Consider the following 22,780-nt stretch of genomic DNA (forward strand, 5'->3'; position numbering starts at 1 on the left):
TGGGCTTTGCCAAAGATATTAATAACCTCAGTGAATTTGTGGACAGAGGAAATTATTCGCAATAAATTCAGCTGTTTCTCAACTCAGGCCTACTCTCATTTGGCCAAAGTATGCCACAGAGCTTTGATTCCACTTGCTATTGTGTGCTTTCATAAGCTAGGGTTTGCAACACTTTGCCACCAAAACAAAACACTCAAAACTGATTGGAGGTCAAGCCTGACATGTATGTTGTCATAACAAAATCACTCAAAACTTTCTCCTGCTCCTGTAAGTCAAACTTGAAGTCTTCACAGTGAAAGTTGGCAATAAGCTGAACTGAAGTTCAAGGTTTGCTTTGCTTAGAAATGTTTGTTTTACTTCCCTTTAATCATAAAGCAGGTATTAGTCTTTGTATTAAAAATAAGTGAGAGAGGCAGAGGTTTTCAAAGAATGTCATATTTTCTGTGCGTACATAGAAAAGAATGTGTAATCAATATCTAACATCATAAAAATAAATTCTATCTAAATTTTTGTGCATATGTATAGGTACTTTTTTTTCTGTAGCCTCATAGCTTTCAGACTCTCAAAGAGGTCTATAATTCAAAAGCCTTGGGGGAAGAAAAACCCATTCCTCTGATTTAGATGTTGACTTCATGGAACACACACAATCATCTCACAACAGTTCAAGAATTGCATGGAAGAAAATCAAACCACAACACTTGGAAGAAAATATAGATAAATACTTAACACATTTCAAATCCAAACTATAGACAGAGGAGGTCATGTTTCCCTGGCCACTAGGGGACCAATCAGCTACTACCCCTTGCTATAACACCCAACAGAGGTCAAAAACTATTACACTAGACAACTGTAATCATAATCTCTCCATTGTAAAAACAATACCTCCAGTATATGTACATTTATTTACATTTATTAATCAATTGGGTGTATGCACTCATCTATTAATATCTTATGTATCTTATAAAACATATACTTTAAAAGGCTGAGATAAAGTTAACTACAAGTTTTTAAGGTTTCTTCATGCACCCTCGCAGGTGTGCACCTCCCCACTCTGGGGGCCACGGTTCTACACTGTGGTGGCTAAACAGGGAGGGACGGCCACCACTTCCACAGCCGAGTCCAGTCTGCTCCCCAGTTGTACCTCCTTCACATCTGCAAGCTGTCTGGATCACAACACACTGTTTTACTGCCTTCACAGCACTTATCATTATGGGAAGTCACCTCCTTACGTATGTGTTTACTTGTTTATTTCCCCCCACCCTCACTAGACTATAAACTCCATGAGAGCCATGATCTTGCCTGTCTAAGAACAGAAGACTTCTACGTGTATTGTTATAATTCCTCTGCCGTGAGACCAGGGCTCGGTACATAGTAGGTGCTCATTAGATACTTATTGTATAATAAGTGTATACAGTTGCTCCCCCGCTCAAATTCCATCTCTTTCCCCCTGCTTGATCCTCCATTCTCCTAGCAGCAACAGGACAGGACCCCTGACCCCCTGTAGAAAGCAAACAATACCCTATGCTACTTCTTAGCACAGCTTCTCCACCGCCAGTAGAGGGTGAGCCACTGAGGACAATTTTTCCCTTCATATAAAACACAGGCCCACAATCTCATATCCAGAACATAAAATATATATATATATTATATATATAAATAATATGTATATTTACAGTGTTTCTAAAGGCGTTTCTTTCTTTTTTTTTTTTTTAAATCATCTGTTTGTCAGCTGAACCACCATTTTCACACAAAGGCTATCCTTCTCAGCCGAGATATGCTGATCTTAGAGCTCCTATGCCGGATGGGAGAAGAGAAAGGTGGGCAGGTACCTGATGGTTTTCCACACATCGAAGCCATCCAGAGGCTTGGTGCCCTTGGTGCTGCCCCCGGCCAGCCTCACCAGGGTGGGCAGCCAGTCGGAAATGTGGATGAGCTCCCGATTCTTCACGCCCTTCTGTTTCAGCAAGGGGCTGGCCACGAAGCCCACGCCGCGCACGCCTCCTTCCCACAGGCTCCACTTTCTTCCTCGCAGGGGCCAGTTATTGCCCCCCGCCAAAGTCTGCCCTCCGTTATCTGAAACACAATCAGGTCACGGCGTGAGGACGAGGTTAACTATGAGACATGTTTAAGAACATAAGACTTCTATGTGTGTTGTTATTAAATGGTGCTTAAGAATTAAAATAGAAAATTTCTCTTCAGCCTTTCCTGCACCAACTACCTTCTCCCCACCCAACACGACTCTCCATCACACACAGACATGACCAGAGTGTGGCGCGGCTTCTGTCTGACACAAGACCTTTACATCCTCCGTGGGTAGGGCCACTGAAAAACAAGTCCCCGGAGGATAACAGCACAGAGCCCTGCACTGACCAATGACCAGGGTGCAAATGTATGTGTACAAATGCATGTAACACGGGAGAACGAATCCAGGTAGGTGGAGCCCCTCCCGGTACATGAAAAGATGCCTCTGAGTAAGTTTCACTTAGGAACTTAAAGCTCCTAACAAGTGGGGATAGCGAGCCTTTTTATTTTCCTCCTGGAAAAATTTTCTAACATTTAAACTGGTAACGAAATTAATATTCTGCTCCCTGGTGATCTGAACTCTTTTGTAAGTGTGAAAGTTAAGACTTCACCAGTGGGATGAATGTCTGTGTACGCAGAGCAGTCAGGTGAAAAATTAACTGCAAGAAAAATCCCTCCCCTCTTGATAGGATGGCAGGACAAAGCTTCATCATGCGCTGTGTGCCTGAGAAGAGGTTTCTCTTCCAGACAACCAAAGGAATGGAGGACGGTGGTAAAGACAGAGAAGTTACGAGAGTGATATAAGTTAAGTATCTTACCAGATGGGTGGGGCTCAGAGTTAGAAACTAAGACTGAAGAAAGTAAAAAGTCATATTTCTTAAATACTGAGGTTGTAGAATCATATTATCTCCAAAAGTACCCATACACTTGGTTGACTTCAGAGACATGTTTTGAAAATAATGCTTATTTCAATGTATATTATACTCCAATTAAATGTCTTTTAAAAGCCACTGTTATCCAAATGAACCACAGGAGGGCAGTATGACAGATCTGCTCTATAGAATGCCATGTATAAAAAAATCTGACACAGAAATCAAGATCTGTCAAAAAAAATTTTTAAATAAATAAATTTTAAAAAAGAAAAAAAAAATCTGTCAAACCCACAGGATGCAGGCGGACAGAAAGAGAAGCAACATCTGTTAAGCACCTAGTCCACACCAGGCCCCGCTTTAATTTCACATTATCACAGAATCTGGAGTCCACATTATCACAGAATCTGGAGTCCAGCAGACCTGGAACTGAAGCCTGATGCCAGCCACTCACTAGCGGTGTGAGCCTCATCTTTAATGTAGAGGTAACAACCCCTATCTCATTCATGTATTACGGTGGGAATTCAGTGACACCATTTATGATCATTGTTTCGCTGGGGACCTGGCACAATCTATGTGCTCAATAAACAGCAGCTAATATTTACAACAATACAAATAGTCTAGTATTATAACTATTTTGTCATGCAAGAACAAGAGAGAGAGATGTGAAAATGCCAAACAGCTAATAAGTGGCAAAGCTAGGATTCAAACAAGGTCTGTGCGACTCCCCAGGCGCCATCTGCACCCAGAGCGCCCTGCTCCTGATGTCCCTGGTGTAAAGTGGGTTTTATATCTGCGGGCACATAAAGCCTCACTTCCCTGGGAAAAAGATAAGCACAGTCAAACCCAGCCAAGTGTACACTCTTTCTATGATACAGCAGATGAAGAGGTGTCTCGAGGTGATGATAATTCCCTTTAGAGGAGCCTCTGTCGTGGTGGGTAAGAAAGTCCAGACTCTACTGCCAAGGAGACTTCTCATCAAGCCCTTACCACACCAGACCTTCGGTTCTTCTCTGCTTCCTGAAGGGGAGGGAGAGGGTCTTGAGCTACACTAGATGAAGGTACCAGTTCCTCAACACACGGGTGGGGGACAATCGGTCTTATCATTTGCTATCAGACTTACAAGAACATTTTCTGAAACCTCACATCTCTTCTGGACAAAAACTCAAGGCCCAAAGAGTCATCCAAGCCACTTTATTAAATACACATTCTATTTCACATAAGCATGTTCAAAACAGGGGGCACCATCTCTAGATAAAGGGAACTCCTCCAGGCTCTTCGTATTTCACTGAGTATCAGTCACCAGTAACCAATTAATTAATCAAAACTTAAAAGAAGGTGCTATTCATGTGATACAAAAATACCCTGTAGAGAAATGTTTGCTCTCCACCTGTGACATCAAGAATGGCAGAGACAGTACTACTATTTCCCTCAGTTGTCTGGGTTGCTATGAACGATACTGGCTCAATGCTTGTAGAAGATGTCTGCTGTCTCCATTTTAAATAGATATGCCTCTTTGAAGTATTATGTAATGTCTCTTTCAGTTCCACATATTAGTGCTTAAGACAAAAATGTTGGATGATGATGGTGGTAGAAATAAGAGTGGAGGTGATGGGGATAAGGGCGGGCTGGGTCTGGAATCTGATTTTAGGAGCAGCCCCTGAGGTATGACTCAGGAAGGAAAATACTCTGGGCTGTAAAGAGAACTTGGCCACTGCTGCTACTGTAGGAGCTGGAAGGTGTTTCCGCATCTTATTTGGGAGGTGTCAGTGCAGTGAGTGTGACTGTTTTTGCCATCAGCTTCTATGGTGTTTTTCCCATTAGCAACGATAAGCAATTCTCTCATCGGTTATCAATGTGGCTTCCTCCATCATTTTTTAAAGAGCTCTCCAGAGAGAAAGCACTGTTAATTAACACACCTGCAACTCATTCTCTTGGGCTCCCCAGTCACAAAGCCAACTGCAGAATCCACAGCATGAAGGGGGCCATTCAGCTTTGCCAGGTGGTACCTGGCCGATGGTCACCACTTATCAGCAAAAAATCCAGAGACTTCAAGGCCTCTGAGGAATAGGGTGCTAACCATCAGTTCCAGTACAGCCTCCCAGGTATTTCAAAGAGCTGCACATAAATCTGATCAGAGTAATAGCAAGAATAAAATCAGCTCATTTGAAACAAGGTAGAAAGGGGGTTTCCTATGTTGTTCACTCAAGCCTGACATAAACTAAAACTCAGAAAGACAATGGAACCATCATCATTTCAAACACATTTCTTTTCATTTTCTCTCCTAATTTTCTATTGGGCAAAAGTCATTTTTTTTTTTGTTCTTGCTAAGAATTAATTTTCAAGAGATACTTCTCTAGTTTCATTTCCTGACTGACCTATGAAAAAACTTCCAAATCAAAATAAGATGACTCCAACTGGTAAAGGAAGCTAGGAAACTTTTTTTTCAGGGAAATAGTTTTTCAGCGATGTTTTTGGCAGAGAGAAAACCTAATTATAAAATCTTTGCTGTCTAGAAAAGAAATGTCAAAATAAAACAAATGTTGTCATCTACAGCTGGTAAATCTCACTTTATTATTCATTACTGAACAAAAATAGCTGTCAAAAAGTCATGGAAAAACATCGGTTAGCCAAAGATCTGAGCAAATGCATTAAGTATATGACAATGAAGCCCCACTCGTATCCAGCTGATAAAAATTAAGATGGAACCATGACAACAACCTTAGACTTTAGGACTCCTCCCCTAACAGTGCGATGTTGTGGCTTGGCTGTGGAAGGCTGCCCTGAACCTTCAGTGTACCTCTCCATCTTCCTGCCCCACCAGATCCTTCAACCCTGGTTTACCCAAGGCAGCCTCCTCACTCTGACTTGGGGATCCAGGAAAGAAAAGCCAGGAAGGTTCCAGCAGCCTTGCACTGGGGCCTACACTTCTTTCTGAACAGGGCCACCCACGGGAGTGTGACAGATGAGTAGACAAGAGGATTTCAAACACCAAGAAGTCTCTTAGTCCAATAAAAGGTTTTGTTACTGATGGTTGATTCTTTTAGGCTATTTTTTTTAAATGACTCAAATGCAGATTAGAGAGTTAATGCACGTCTTAGCAGTCATCTAAAGGGTTATGTAAATTCAGTCTTCTCCTCCTAAAAGGCTCTGGAGAAAGTATCTACCCAGACACTCAATTTACAATCTGATGTTCTCTTTCCCTCCTGTTCTATATTCAATGCCTCCACTTGGGCCAAGTCTATTTTTAAAATGGGTTTCCAATCCACCTCCCCCTTTCTCTAGCCCCATTGCCTTGGGTCTGGCACTCCTCTTACCTGGACTCTTGGGGTAACTCACAGAACGCTTCACACTGCTGTCAGAGGCATCTCTGCGAAGCCCCAAACCAACCAGGCCACATGTGTATTTAAAGACCTCTAACTGCTTCCCAATCAGGAAAATGCTCAAACTTTAGTCCAACACACAGAATCCTTCACACATGGCTCCAACCTACTTTTGGGGCATCAACTCCTGCCCTTCCCCATAAACTGTGCCCTGTGCTTCAGTCACGGAGGACACACTTCCTGTTGTTAGAATACAGTGTGCTGACTTTGCCTTTGTACATGTTGGTTCTGTTGCCTAAAATGCCCTCCCTGTCTTTCCTGCCTGACTTAAATGGCACATCGCTGTTTTCACTTACTCCCCCAGTCTTTGTCTCTCCTCTGTCTTTCTGCACTTTATAATTTCTACTTTTCTATCACACTTATTTCTTTTCTATCACACTTATTTCTGCATGGTATTTATTAGTTGTTCATGGTTTGTTTTTTCCAAGAACTCTGGCTCTCTAGGACAAGAACAGGTCTCATTCTTCTTTGCATTCCCAGGACCTCGTATAGGACCTGTCAAAGAGAAGGGCTCCCAAATTGGAGGGAAAGGTGGGGGACAAACAAGTGAATGGAAAAAAGACCACCAAAAATGGAGACTGAAGGCATGAAAAATTAACTCTGATGACTGCATAGCGTTTTCTGAGCCTTCATCCAACTGCTCCATGACCTTGACTTTTAGGAAGCTGTTCTGCACACAGATGCTGCTGATTTTACAGGATATTGGCAGGAGGGACTCTTGCCATGCCCATGAGGATTTAAGCAAATCAAACCCACAAATACTGGCATTGTCATTGTTTGTCCAATCTGGCACCTGATCAGTGACACTGATGTCAAAGGGGTTGCTGGAGAGCCTTTGAGGAAGCCCGTCCTGGCCTGGAGGAGAGTCCTCACTAACTTTTAACAAATCTTTCTGGAGTGACCACCATGTACCAGGGACCCTGAGTTTTGGGGAAATGACAATAAATAAGACAGACAAGGTGTGTCACACGGTGTGAGTAGAAAAAGAGATAAGATCTCCCCACTGGTGTTAAGGGGTGACTGGGCCTCTCAAAAGTGCTGGAACCAGAATGACCAGGCAGAGCCAACCACCAGCAGAAAGAAGAGAGCCCAGGCCTGGGGAGTACGAGGGCCTTATTTAATTACACATGAGATAGTGGGGTGTTCTGCATCACAGCTTCTTAAGACTAAATTAATCATACTCTTAAGAACACTCTAGTGCTAAACTTAAGGAAAACTTGAGTCAAACAATGACTAAATATAAACAAAAAGGTATCTAGCCATTTTATGACTAATATTATTTTTCTCTTTCATTCCTGATTGCTACACTTCTAGTTTTACTAGGGTGTCCTCCAGGGATGGGAGTTAAGTACTGTGAGCCTGCGCAAATTATTCTATCTCTGCACCTAAGTTTCTCATTTGAAAAATGAGGATAATAACAATACCTGTCTGAGCATAAAGCCTGGCACAGAAGTAATGCTCAATAAGTATTAGCTATTTCACTGACGATAATCACCACCAGCAGCAGCATCAGAGTATGCAGAACAGAACTGCCTCCTATCTGGGTATTTATTGAACAGATGCCAGATTTAGGCATTATAACCACACTCTAAAATGCAAGGCTCTTGTAAGAACAAAGTATTCCAAGCACACACACTTCCAGGGTGCACTCTCTTCTCTGTATGTAATTTCTTGAGCATCATAAAAACATGATGAATTATGAGGGGTTTTGCTGTTGTGACTTCTTTCTGTTTCCATGAGTTTAAATAAAGCACATTAATTATCAAAGAAAGTGGTACAATGGCCATAGCTTGTCATTCAAATTAAACTTCAGAAACGGAATCTTTATTCAGATATTTATCTGAATATTTGCAGGGGTTTTAAATGGTTTGCAGCATTCAGGGCAGATCAGTGCTCTGACCCCCAGCTGCCAGTCAGACACAATCAGACTTTACATCTTGATTAAAAGAACCAGCAAGGGGAGCGTTCCCGCTGAGCCAGCATTAGGGGGATTCTGGTGGAATGGAATTGGCAGCCAGACCCCAAATAACTGATGTAACCACCAAGAGAGCAGAAGATAAAGGAAGATGAATGCAGAGAAAGGGCAAAAGCAGGAATGAATGGGGATTAAAAAAGAAAAATGTAACACGGGGCTGTAGCAAAAGATTTCCTCATTTTAATTAGGGCTAGTGTCATTGCTTAGAATGATGAGAGTCTATCAATGGGATTTTATCTTCTCCTTTAAAACTTATTAAGGATGAAAAGACTAGAAGTCTGCTGACAGATTGAAAACATTTGGTCTCTAAAAGTTAAAATGGAACTGGATACTAGAAAACTACCTTAATTTATTACGTACTGGTAGGCAAACAGTTGAACATTTTTCTGTCATTTAAATTATAGGTAGTCACAGGCCTTGGAGATCCTTAAATGAAAGTTTTAAGTACAAAATATTATGAGTCACTCTCACTTAGAAGGCATGGGTCATGCTAGATTTGATCTCCATATCCCGGATCTCCTCACAAGTAGCACAGAAGCCTTGTGTTTGGAATATTTAGGGCCAAGAAAAGTACCAAATGTTTATTCAGCCCTTTCTTACAACTAAAGCCCTCCTTGCTTTTCCTGCAGTTTGATCTTGAAAGAATGCTTGATATTTTTTACTAATGAAGTTATGAATTTCAGGGCAAACTAAAATGTTTTGGCACCTTGAGGGAGTGTCATGGTTTACTCACAAATTATTTGGCTCCCCTTCCAGACTTGAAAACCCTTTAAGGTTGCCAGAAACTTTTTGCCTAGATAGCTGTTTATCTGTCAGTCATGCCAATCACAAAGTGATAGGTGAAAACAGCATCACAGAAGTGCTTTAGAGTCTGGCAAGTTCAAGGACAGCAGGAGAGAAGTGAAAATATCTTCAAGAGGTAGAAAAATCTCATCGGCAAGTGGTGTTAGGAAAGCTGGACAGCCACATGTAAATCAGTGAAGTTGGAACACTCCCTCACACCATACACAAAAATAAACTCAAAATGGCTTACAGACTTAAATGTTAAGACAAGACACCATAAACCTCCTAGAAGAAAACATAGCCAGAACATTCTCTGACATAAATCTCAGCAATGTTCTCCAAGGGCAGTTCACCGAGGCAATAAAATAAAAAAATGGGACCTAATTAAACTTGTAAGCTTTTGCACAGCAAAGGAACCCATAAACAAAACAAAAAGACAACCTATGGAATGGGAGAAAATATTTGCAAATGATGTGACTGACAAGGGGTTAATTTCCAGAATATACAAACAACTCATACAACTCAATAACAACAACAAAAAAATAAACAACCCAATCAAGAAATGGGCAGAAGACCTAAATAAACATTTCTCCAATGATGACATACAAATGGCCGATAAGCACATGAAAAAACGCTCAATATTGCTAACTATCAGAGAAATGCAAATCAAAACTACAATGAGGTATCATCTCACACTGGTCAGAATGGCCATTACTAAAAAGTCCACAAATGATACATGCTGGAGAGGATGTAGAGAAAAGGGAGTTTCCTTAACTGTTGATGGGAATGTAGTTTGGTGCAGCCATTATGGAAAACTAAAAGTAGAGGCACCATATGATCCAGCAATCCCACTCCTTGGGCATATATCTGGAAAAAAACTCTAATTTGAAGATAAATGCACCCCAATGTTCACAGAAGCACTATTTATAATAGCCAAGACATGGAAACAACCTAAATGTCTATCAACAGATGACTGGATAAAGAAGATATAATATATATGTATACACAATGGAATACTTCTCAGCCATAAAAAAAGAATAAAATAATGCCATTTGCAGCAACATGGATAGAACTGGAGATCATCGTTCTAAGTGAAGTAAGCCAGAAAGAGAAAGAAAAATACCATATGATATCACTCATATGTGGAATCTTAGAAAAAAAGACATAAATGAATTTATTTATAAAACAAAGACAGACTCAGAGACACAGAAAACAAACTTATGGTTATCAGAGGGGGAAGGGGGTAAGGAGGGATAAATTGGGAGTTTGGGATTTGTAGATACTAAGTACTATACATAAAATAGATAAACAAGGTCCTACTGTATAGCCCAGGGAACTATATATTCAATACCTTGTAATGACTTGAAAAAGAACTGAAAAGGACTATATATAGAGAGAGTTGAATCACTATGCTGTACACCAGAAATTAACACAACATTATAAATCAACTATACCTCAATTTAAAAAAGAGAGGTAGAAAAAAGTATAATTGTGGTTGCAAAATAAGAATTGTACTAACTACTTGTATGATGAGGAAGATGGGCATTGAGGTTGATGATTTTTCGGAGAGAATGAAACTAGAGAAAGCTCACATACTCTATTTGGGCAAGCATCAAGTACTTTAGTTTGTATGCAACACAAATTAAATGTTCTGATTTAACCCTTGAAGCAGAAACAACGTTTTATTGGATCTCTACTTAATAAGTACTAAGATATGATTTTAGGGTTACTTGGAAAAACAAATAAACCAAACTGAGTGGACAGGCCATTTTGTTTCCTTAAACTTACAGAGAGCTGTATGTCAACTATATCTCAATAAAACTGTAAGAAGGAAAAAGAACAGAAAAGTGAAAACTTTCATGGCCGAAACAAACAAAATCTCAATACACCTAAATATTAGGAAGTTTGTTAAAAGAATTTCAAGTGAATGCATAATTAATAAAGAATAAGAATAAGATTCCCTTGGGAACTGCAGATGACACCTGGTCTAGCGGCAGAATGAACCAAACTCTGAGTTCTCACATTCCTGGTCCTCCTGAGCACGTGAGGCCTTCTGACCCCTTCTGACCAGGATGTACACAGTGAGAGGGAGGAGAAATCCGCTGACAGTGGCCACCCCAAGCAATGAAGACAGCACTAGCTACTAGGAGCAAGGACAGCTGGAGAAGAAATGTGGGAAGCAGCTGGGGTCTCTGTGCCCAAAGAGAGGCAAGTGGTTAAGTAGAGGCATTTTAGCAGGAGACAAAAGGATGCTGAGAGAAAGAGGTCCAGTATCTGGGAAACTCAGTGTCTCTTTAACAGCCATGAACTGGGATTAAAAACCATGACCAAACAATCGAACAAATTAAAAAAAAGAATGCCCCCGGTGACCACAATAGGCATCACCAAGTCCGTGCAATCAGATCCTAACTAAGGGCTCACTGAGTCTCAGACACAATGCAAATAATCTGTATGAGAGCTGGCTTCCTAATTTCAGAGCAGGCTAGAATCTGCAAATCAGGAAGGTGTAGATGGCTGGTCTCTGTTGGCGGCCTAAGAATGAGGGAAGGAAAAGAAAAAATACAAATTTTTTAAGAAAAAAATATGAATTTTAGTTTTAAAACTAAGAAAGTTATTTTCCTGTTTTTCCAACATCAAGTGATCCACACGGACATCACTGTATGAAGCATAATGCAGTAACTAAAACATGAAAATGATAACCCTACACCATTAAAGACAGTAAGAAGCTCACGGTATAATTAAGGATGGCTTAGACCTAGAAAAAGCTGTATAGTCCACATTCATGTCACTGATCCACCTATATCCATACAGTGTGACCACCTCCACCGGTCACTGATCTAGCAGAGGTCACAACCAAAGGCACACAAAAACTTACTATCCTGGTATAGAGTTAAGCCTACACACAGAAGAGAGAAAAGTGATTACAGGTCAGAGTGCTTCGAGTGCCTATAACTTTACCGGAATAATGTTTTGAAACAGTAAGTCAGTGCTTTTCTCATTCCTGGCAATGCCTGTTGCCTTGTGACTTTCCTCCACCCAGGAAGTAGGCAGGGAAATGGGTGAATGGCCTCAGGGAAGGGATAGTCAGCAGACAGAATGGCTACAGGTTTAGCGCAAACAATCCCTCAGAGCCGGTTAGGGGAAGAGAGAGGAATGGAAGTGGAGACAGAGGACACGACTCTGATCCTAGGAAGGCACTCTGGGCCCTGCCCCCAGGCCGGCATCGCAGGGCAGAGGGAACAAGAGCTGTGGGTATCCAAGAGCGGAAACAACCCGTGCTTCATCCCCCAGTGAAGCCTGGCAATAGAGGAAGGGACAGCAAGGGTCCCTGCATTTCCCTGTGCCCGGTGCGGTATCGCAGCAGAGGGTGGCAATGGCTGCAGGCTTAGAGGCTCTCACACCACAGTGTGGAAGAGGCTGCAGCCCCCAGGTGAATGTTTTTCTTTTGCTGTTGAGAAGAGCACAGATGTGGCAAGAGATGGTGCAAGTCTGCAGGCAAGGAGGCTGCAGCGTGCTCTTAGAGGAATGACACACAGAGGCCAGACAAAAACGGGAGGTTTCTGCAGAGAGCTAGTGGGAATGATGTCCAGACTACACACTCCCCTCAGTTCCAATGCTTTAGCTTCCGGAGGGGAGCTAGAGATGAGACAAAGAGACCCTGAATTAACCAACATGGTCTGAATGGACTGAAAACAGGTTTCCTCCAAGCAGAGTGGGGACCCCAGCAGAACTGAGCTCATTTACAGGGGGGAGAAAAGAAGCAAGTAACACTTTTTGCACGTCTCTCTTTGTGATTGAAATCTGTGATTACTATGCCGATGTGTGAGCATTATGGCTGAATGCCCTATGTTTGATGGATATAAGAGCTTTGTTAAGTCATTTTGCAGGTGAAATAGAAAGATTGTGGATGTGGTAATACGTGACCCACCTATGGACTCACTCACAGATTTTACCTTTTTATACAACATCAGCTATAATGGGGATAATTCTGAATTAGGGGAAAGACAGCTTAAATCATGGTTCACAAGCTTTCCAAGCCAGAAAGATACTGCAAGCCTTTCTATAACAAACATTTCATAATGCTCTTTTTACTTCCCTATAATGGAGCTCATACACAATAGTATACTTGTGTACCTAGTTTTTAAAATAACTCTAAATGTCATGTAAAGAGAAAAGGCAATTGATAATAAAATAGCATTTATTTCACATGAAAATGTGCAGGAACAGCAGAAATAGCAAAGTGGTTAGATAATTGCACGTAACATCTATGAATACATTAGGACTCAAAGGAGACTATTCTACACGAGACATACAGAAGAATGAAAAAGAGCAGGAATGAATGCTAGAATAAAATCAGAACATCTCGTTCAGAAAACAAAGAGGAGCCTAAACTTCCCAACTATGAGGCCAGCATTACTGATTCCATAACCAAAGACATTACCAAAAAAGAAAACTACAATGAACAGAGGTGCAAAAATCCTCAATAAAATTTTAGTAAATCAAATCCAAATGGTAATGCATGAGTGTGTTAGTTTTCTATGGCTGCTATAACAAATTACCACAAATTTAGCAGCTTAAACAACATAAATTTATCATCCTACAGTTCTATCAGTTAGAAGTCGTGAAGCAAGTCTCATTGGGCTAAATCAAGGTATTGGGAGGGCTGCATTTCCTCCCAAAGGCAACAGAGGAGAATCTCTTCTTAGCCATTTTCAGCTTCTAGACACTGCTAGAATTCCTTAGCTCAAGACTTCCCCTTCATCCTCAAAGTCCATAATGGCGGGTTGAGTTTTTCTCACTTTGTATTACTTTGATCTCCTCTTTGTCTCTCTCCCACTTTTAAGTGTGATTATATTTGGCCCAATCAGATAATCTTCCCATCTTAAGATCAGCTGATTGGCAACCAGTCTGCAACCTGAGTTCCCCTTTGCTGTATAATATAAGATATTCACAGGTTCATGGCTTTAGGACGTGAACGTCTTTGTTGGGGGGAGAGAAGAGGACATTACTCTGCCTACCACAATCATGATGATCAAATGAGACTTACCCCAGGATTGTAAGCAATTTTCAAACAGGAGAACAGTGTTAAAAGAATTACAATACCCAACTTCCAAGATGTCCTATAACTCTACAGTAATCAAGGTAGCATGGTATTGGAAGAGGGAGCCTAATGAAAGAACAACCCTTAAATGATTATTCAATATTTAGTAAAAGTGCCAAACAAGCCACTTGAAGAAAATGTCTTTGCAACAAATAATTCTAGAGTAATTCAATATCAAGGGGGAAAACAAGGAGGAAAAAAACCTTAACTAATCCCCACTTCACAACATACAGAAAAATTAATTGATGATGGCTTGTATTTCAACCGAATAGTAAAAACAAAACAATTAAAATATGGGTAATTGAATAGATATTTCTGCAAAGAAAGATATACAAATGGACATTATTATGAGCATGAAAAAAGGTCTAAGAAGATGTAAACCAAAACCACAAGAGATACCACTTCATATTACTAGGATGGCTATAATATAAAAGACAGACAGTGACAAGGGCTGGAGAGGATGTGGAAAACTGGGACCCTCATATGTTGCTGTGGGAATGTAACATGGCATAACTGCTTTGGAAATCGTTTGGCAGTCCCTCAAAAGTTAAACATAGAGGTACCACACAACCCAGAAATCCCACTCCTAGGTGTATATTCAACAGAAATGAAAACATATGTCCACACAAAAACTTGTGTATGAATGCTCATAGCAGCATTATTCATAATAGCCCCAAAAAGTAGAAACACTCAGTGTCAATTAATTGATGAATGGATAAAGAAAATGTGATTTATTTCCAGCAATATACAGAAAAAAAGGAATATTATTCAACAATAAAATGAAGTACTGACACATTCTACAATATTGATGAACCTTGAAAATATTATGCTAATGAAAGAAGCCAGACAAAAGGCTACATATTGTATTATTCTATTTATATGAAATGTCCAGAATAGGCAAATCTATAGAGACAGAAAGTAGATTAGTGGTTTCCAAGGGCTGGGAGGAGGAGGGAAATGCTAATGGTACCGGATTTTTTTGTGGGGGTGATGAAAAAAATTGGATAATGGTGATGATTGTACAACTCTGTGAATATATTAAAAACCACTGAATTGTACACCTTAAAAGGGCAAATTTGATGGTAATGTGAATTATATCTTAACAAAACAAAATTGTATGGAGGAAAAAAGATGGATCAAAGACCTAAATGTAAAAGCTAAAACCATAAAACTTTTATAGAAAAATGTAAGAGAATATCTTTGTGACTTAGAGGTAGGCAAAGTTCTTAAAACCAATAGGTTTTGTAATACACTTCTGTATTAAAATGGATAGCTCTATCATGGTGTAAGAAAAAGCAAAGTGACAGTATAACTTTAATGGCAGAATGAACAGTAGGAGAAAGTACAGCCCTGGTCACAGCTGGTGGGATTTCACTGCAATTCAGCATCCTGCCTGCATTTTTTGCCCTGTGGATGAGAGGTGGTTTAAGGAAGAGGCCTCCATTCAGGAAAACTCTTCCTGTCGCCCCAGGAATTGATACGATCTGCTTCATGGACACAGTCCAAGCCTGCCCACTCCATGTATATTTCAGAACACAGGCAAGGATGCACCTCAGCACAACAGATGGGACTCTTCTAGACAGGGCCTTCTAAACACCCCCCGAGTTATCAGAACCCAGAGCTTCCAGGACACGTCAGATTCTTTGTTCTTGTTTTCACCAGTCCATCCCATTGACTTGACTTTTTAAAAAAACAATAGACCATTTCCGGAATCAATGTGTCTCTTTTTCCCTTACAGATCCGTACTTTTTATACCTCAATTTTTGATCAGAGCCTTCTGTGCTAAGCTGACCCTACAAAACATCTGCCTGGCACGTGAGACACCAAATCCTTTTTTGGAAAGCTTTTTGTGTGTGCCCAAAGAGACTGCTTCATTGTTTATTCCATTTTTGGCTTCCTGCAAGTTTAAATGTGGAATCAAGTGGAAAACGACTTCAAAATAGACAAGAGATTACATGAATCTTTCCATGTTTCATGTAGTCATGAAGATACATTAACCCTATCAGATATGAAACAGTGTGCCAGCGATGTGTTTTTTACTTTCTGATTTATGTACAGTAAAATTCACTTGTTTTGGTGTGCTGTTCTATGAATTTTGACAAATGGAGTCATATATCCAGCACAATTAAATGTGACAATAAAGGGAACCCTCACTAAATTGGAGTCAGGAGGCCAGAAGGGGACCCTCTTGCACAGTCCTCAGGTCAATTACAGGAAGACTTGTCAATAACAGACCCAACAAAAGACTCAGCAAATCCAGGCCTCAGCAGGAAAAGATGTGGTTGCATCGCTTACAGGAAATCAACCACCCCAGCAATTCAGCCAATGAAAAACCATCATCACCTTGAACTCTCACTTTTCTCCAATGGACTTTCATTCAAAACAACCCTTCCCAACTTCCTCCTTTTTTCTCTATAAAATAACATTCCCCTCCTTTGTTAGACTTGCCTATGTCTTTCGCTTTCGCTATAGCTTGTTGTCCTGAATTGCAATTCTTCACTATCCCTAAATAAATTCATTTTTGCTGGTAGTGTGCATAAACTGGATCCAGTACCCTAATAGGGTATATTTATTTGTTTATCATCTTCTCCCTGACTTGGGAACACAGGGTCTGGTTATTTTGTTCATTGCTGAATCTATAATCATAAGAACTGTGCTCAAGACAGGACACAGAACAACTCCACCACCCCAGAATCACTCCCTTGTGCTGCCCCTCTGCAGTCAAACTCTCCACCCTACCCTTAACCCCTGGCAGTCACTGTTTTATTTCTTTTCTATCTTCAAAGTTTTGCTTTTCCAAAATGTCATATAAGAAGAATCATACAGTGTATAACCTTTTGAGTCTGGCTTCTTGCAATCAGCATAATCCATCTGAGATTCATGCATGTTAATGTATGTATCAATGGTTCATTACATTGCTAAGTAATAGACCACTGTACAGATGTACCACACTTTCGTTTAGCCACTTGCTAGTTAAAGAACATTTGAGGTACTTCAGTTATGAGCAATTATCAACAAAGCTTCTGTAAACACGTGGGTATAGGTTTCTGTATAAACATGATTTCATTTCTCTTGGGTAAATCCCCACAATCATGATTGCTGCTTTCAAGGTATTTTTCCTTCATCCTTGGTTTTCAGCGGTTTGATTACAATGTGGATATGGTTTTCTTTGGGTTCATCTGATTTTACTGAGCTCCATGAGTCTATACATGTATCTTTCACAAAATCTGTGAAGTTTTCAGACATTATTCTGTCATTTTTTCCTGCACCAATATTTTTCCTCTTCTTCTGGGACTCTAATGACATATATGTTATACCTCTCAATAGTGTTCCATAGGTCCCTCAGCTCAGCTCAATTTTTCTCCTGTCTTTCAGACTATGTAATGTCTACTGATCTGTCTTGAAGTTCACTGACCCTTTCCTCTATCATCTTCATTCTGGGCCCAGAGAGTGAATTCTTAATTTCAGGTACTGTATTTTTCAGTTTTAAATGTTTAATTTGGTTCTTTTTTTCCCCTTCTATTTCTCTGTTGAGAATTTCTATGTTTCCATTCATTCCAAGAGTTTTAAACTTTGTCTCATGGAGAATGGTTATAACCAACCCTGTGAGATTCAGACTACATATTTCGTCTCACCTGCAGACAGTGGTCGTAACATCAGTTCAGTTTTTAAAGCCTGTGCTATGATGTTTGGGTTTGCCCAGTGTGTGCACCACTCAGGGATTGGTCTGGGGCTCGGGCAGTGGTTTATAGTGAAGGTGAGTTCTCAGAGCCTTTGTGTGGCTTCTCTGGGCCTGGGTGGCACAGGTGTGGCTTGGGGCTGAGCCTGAGACTTCTGTCAGTTCACACACAGAATCAGCAGACCCCCTTCTCCAGCTCTTTACTCTTGGGGACTCCCTCATACTTTCCAGCCCCCAGGGCTCCCTTTTCTTGGTTCCTCTGGTCAGAAAGACAGGTTTCTCTCAGGTTTTAGCCCTCTAAAACCTGAGGTTGTCTTTGAGAGTAAACCAGCCAAAAAAAAAAAAAAAAAAGAGAGAGAGTAGTAAGATTCTCCCACCCTCTCTGGACTAAAGGGGCCCATTTTCCCTGGTCCTCTGGTCGGAATCTTCCCGTGGGTTTTTTTAGGAGCCCAAACTCCCACCACAAAAGCAATGCAGATCCTCAACTGAGACTGGCCTTGGGGCAGGATTAGGCGAGAGAATAGAGAGAAAATAAATAAATAAATAAAATGGGAATTTCCCTGTATTCTCCAGCGAAAGATTCCTTTCCCAAGCTTCTGGTTAGAAACAGTGGGTTTCACCTGGAGATTTGTTGCCAAGTCTGCTACAAAGTTCCACGATTCCGTCAGCCCCCTCGGGTCAAAGCCAGGAGAAAGAGGATTGAAAACAAACCACGCAAAACTCACCCTGAGTGTAAGGGACTGGTGGTGCTCTGACTTCATCCTCGTTCACCATTTGCCTGTTGTTTACTTTCCAGGTGCCCCGGGCAGTTGTTTTCTGCATTGTCCGGCAATTTTAGTTGTAATCCATGAGAGACAGGCTCTAGGTGGCTGCCCCAAATAGCCCAGCACCAGAAAGATATGCTCATGACTTTAACGCGAATAGGCCAACAGGATCTATGATATCTAGTCTTGGTTTTTGTTTCACTTTTTCTTTTGCTGTTTTGTATCTACCTTTGCCAGAATTAATACAGAAGCAGAATGCATGACACCGCATGTCAGGTAACAATAAAAAAGAATGATTATTTGAAGGCCTTAATTAAGCACCTGCTCGGCACCCACACCTGCTGTCAGCACTGTGGGAAAAGACAACAGAGGCTCAATACATGGTCCCTCCTCTCAAGGGACACGTCAGCCATGAGAAGCCCTGCCCATGTGAAAGATACAAGACTGTCTGCTATTCGGATTAAAAAGGATACAAAGGAGAGAGATGAAAACGAGGGAATTAGAGAGGGTGACACAGAGGCCTTTCAACCTCGGGCCAGACCTTGACCGAGAAGAAAAGGCACATGCCACCCGAGGGGAAAAGGGCTTGATGGGCAATTATTCTTCTAAAGTTGGTTTTGTACCTTTTTATTATGCGTTGAGTTTATTTGCCCAAAGGAAAGCTAACAGGCGGTTTCTTGGGGCCCTTTTATTACTCCTGACCCTGTTCTTCACCGCCCCCTTCTCTCAACTTGGTAAAAAGCATTTCCAGGACTTTGGTTCAGAGGGAGGACTGGAGGCCCAGTCATGCTGGAGTGAGTCATGGGCTCTTTCCTGGGGAGTCTTGAATTACCACGGACAAAATTCTCAATAATGGTTGTAACTCGGCTGGTTGCTGGCATTGTTCGTGTGCTTCAGCTGAGTTAAAACATTCGGAAGTTTATTTTTCATATTTTATTTGGGTTGATTCCTACAATCACAAAGGCAGTATCTTTGTTCTAGGACAGCATCTATTATATTCAAAAATATTTTTTGTCACGTATCCAGAAAGGCTTTGCATGGAGCACCCCTGTGAGCAGAGAGCCACAGAGGAGGAGAGGCCACGGGCAGAGCACTTGCACAGATGGCCAAGTCCACTGTGAATTTTCACTTGCAGCTGTGTGGAAAATACCTATGCCAGTGACTCAACATCTTTGGACTTCTAGCTTTAAATTACAGCATGGAAGAGAACATTTTCAAGTGCTGAGCAGAGAGAGAGGCAGTGAACTTCAGCCAGCTTTGAGCCAATCAGCTCCCATGCACTGCAATACGGTTGGACAATTAAAAAATAATAATTCACGTATCCTGTCACCACCAGGGCATGAGGCATGGTCTGTGGGCAGCTGGCACGGCCACCGGGCTTGTGGTGGACAGAGGAATCGTCTCTATTTCCAATCATGGAAATTTCGCTTCCTGCTTGTGTGACTTAATGCTGGGGTCTTAGTTTTCTTTTCTGGACTGACATGTGATCAGACCCAGAGTCACTGCTTGGCCAGCCCATCGGGATCACACGTAAATGGCAGGACCCGTGACTGCATCCCATTTGTGCCTTTCCACGGTTCTGTCTGGGGACTCCATTCATCTTTCGTACAAGACCTTGCCTGTGTCCCTCGGTGATCCCCAACCCCCCACTTCCACCCTCCCCCCGACTGGCTGCTGCGACTGTATTTTGTCGCTTATCTAACACAAAATAAACAGAACAATCTGGAGCTAATTTAAGTGGTTTACCATATCAGGATACAGCTGGGAAAGATTTTCAGAAAAAGGCTCAGCAGGAACAATAGTACTGTGAAGTCGAGCGGCGGCAGAGCGCACAGGAAGGCGCTTTCAGACAGCCTGGCAGACAGCTGTCAGCCACTCCAATAACAAGCCCCGAAGCCAATGAAAACGGGCAGGGTCTGGACGCGCAGCTCAGCCGGAACCCTCACAAGGAAAACAAGGGACCCGAGGGCGCTCCGAGTGAGTGGCTCCAGTGTCGGGGCCACCAGCCTCCCGGGAGCCCTTCGGCAGGGCTCCCAAGCAGCAGGGACTCAAGAGGAATCGCAGATGAGGGACGATACTTCATTTCTCCTCAAAACTGGCCAAGACTTTTTTTCCTTTTTGACGTGCACGCATACATGCTGGCTTTATCCGGACTTCGGAATCCAGCAAGGCCCACGGAGGCACATATGTTTTTGACATCAGTTTCTTCTACTCTGCAGGCTGGTTGTCTTTTTTAACTCTTTGGGGGCCTCTGGCTAGACCTTGAATTTCCTGGTGCAACTTGACAGAGGCAAGAGAGCTTGAAGGAGTTAAATGAAGCTATGTGCTGCCCTTGAAAGAACTTGCAAATGCTTTATATATTAAAACTGAAAAAAAAAGCCCACTTGGATCAAGCGCTTGACAAAAATCCAACCAATTAAGTAAACGACATAGTCCTGAAGGCAGTGGCATTCCGTGCAGAGAATACTGGCTTGGAAGCAGGCAGCCTTTGACTGGGAGTCTACTTCTGCCACCACTGAAGGATCCTGGGTCAAAGTTTCCTCACTTGGGACCAGATGCCCTATTCTCTTCTTCCTCCTCTAATTCATGACATTAGCTTCTGCTCGTACCTTCTTCCAGAGAGCATTCAACTCAGTAAAAATTTCCCTCTGACAAGAGAAAATTCTGGGTCTATTATGAAACAATTCCATCTGTGTTTGAGGATAACTTTACAAAATAATACTTGTCTATATTCTAAAGAAAGAAGAATGTCATCTGGAAGATTCAACAAAAAAATTAAAAAGTAGAAATTAAATAAATGTTTTATCTGTCACTTTCCATGGACTGTATCATGCATCACAACAGACCATTTAAATAGCATTGGTTGGTTATCAAAGTTTCTATGATAATAGAACTAACTTAGGACTCAAATTTCTCGGTGTGCCACTAGGAAGAGATATGGATAGGTTTTCTAAGAGCAGAAAAGAACATGAAAACTTCTAAAAGACAAAAAAGATAGGAAGACAGAGAAATATTCCCTTTAGAAATGTATTTCCCTTCCATTTCCAGAGCATGTAAGTTTGGACAATGATTATTTCACAAATAACTGAGCACACTTTAAAAAAAAATCCAACTGCCTGAAAATATAAACTCTTTCTAGAACAGCACTCAAACAACAGCGCGTATCAGAATCACGGAGAAGGCTTGTTGATGCGCAGGTTGCTGGGTGCCACCTCCAGACCTTCTGGTCCAGAGAGGGGCCTAAGAATTTGCATTTCTAACAAGTTCCCTGGTGATGGTGACAATGATGCTTCTGAGACCACGCTCTGAAAACCATTTCTGCAGAGAGAGATTTAATGGCTGATACATTAAAGTCAAACCAGTTTTACTCTGTATCTTTTTTGTTGTTCTTGTGAATCACTGTCAAGTGAGGCTGAAGAGTGAGACTGGAAAAATAAGCAAGAACACAAGTAGGTACTGACTCAATGCAGAGTATTCATTAAAGTCACACAAAGAAAATGGCTGGAGCTTAACTTTTGTGAGGATTAAATTATAAAAGAATTATAAAAGTAGTTATTTTCTGAAGGGCAGAACTGACCTTTGCTTAAGGATGAAAGATGCGGCAAAGGAGAAATTTCTATAGTAATGAGTCCCTGGGTCTAGACTCTACATCTGTGTTTCTCATCCTGGCCACACAACAGAATCACCTGGGGAATCAAATCTTTGGAGAGGGGCTTTGGAAATAAAGAAAAGATTGCAAATCTGCCTAGAAGGTGTTTTGCCCTGTAGAAAAGAGTGAGTTCATGATTGGACCACAAAATCTCAAATAGTATCTTAGAAATCAACCCAAAGATAATGATGTCAAGGGAGATTAAATGGCATGTGAGAAACTGCACAGCTAGTTAGAAGCAAAGCCACAATTAAACCTCTTTTCCTGAAGCCCATCCAGATTTCTATCATTATTTGACTACAATGGCAATAATAATTTAAAGGATAGGGAAAAAAAGGTAATTAGAGAGAATTTAAAATAGAGATCTCAGTACACAACAGTAAGGTTAATAATCACCTTGGAGATTCCAGTGGTGTCATTCAAAGTACCTACTTTAAGAAACTGAGGAGTCAAAGCAGGCTTTTGTCAAGTCTGAAGGCACGCTTCTAATGAGTGGTTATGTAACCAGGCCTTCGCTAGCTACAACCTAAGTGGTTGTGGTGAGGTTGGTTAATA

The 22,780-nt window shown here is 41.3% G+C and overlaps 1 protein-coding gene across 1 annotated transcript in view; it reads right to left on the reverse strand.

Moving 5' to 3' along the window:
* The window catches only part of ARSB (arylsulfatase B), a 141,677-nt gene that overhangs the window by 71,924 nt on the left and 46,973 nt on the right, over positions 1 to 22,780 (reverse strand). Inside the window, exon 5 of the mRNA XM_031447069.2 lies at positions 1,830 to 2,073. Coding sequence (XP_031302929.2) covers positions 1,830 to 2,073 — 244 coding nt within the window. The remainder of the gene's footprint in view (positions 1 to 1,829; positions 2,074 to 22,780) is intronic.

This window comes from Camelus dromedarius, chromosome 3 (genome assembly GCF_036321535.1).
Source record: "Camelus dromedarius isolate mCamDro1 chromosome 3, mCamDro1.pat, whole genome shotgun sequence".
Lineage (NCBI taxonomy): Eukaryota > Metazoa > Chordata > Mammalia > Artiodactyla > Camelidae > Camelus > Camelus dromedarius.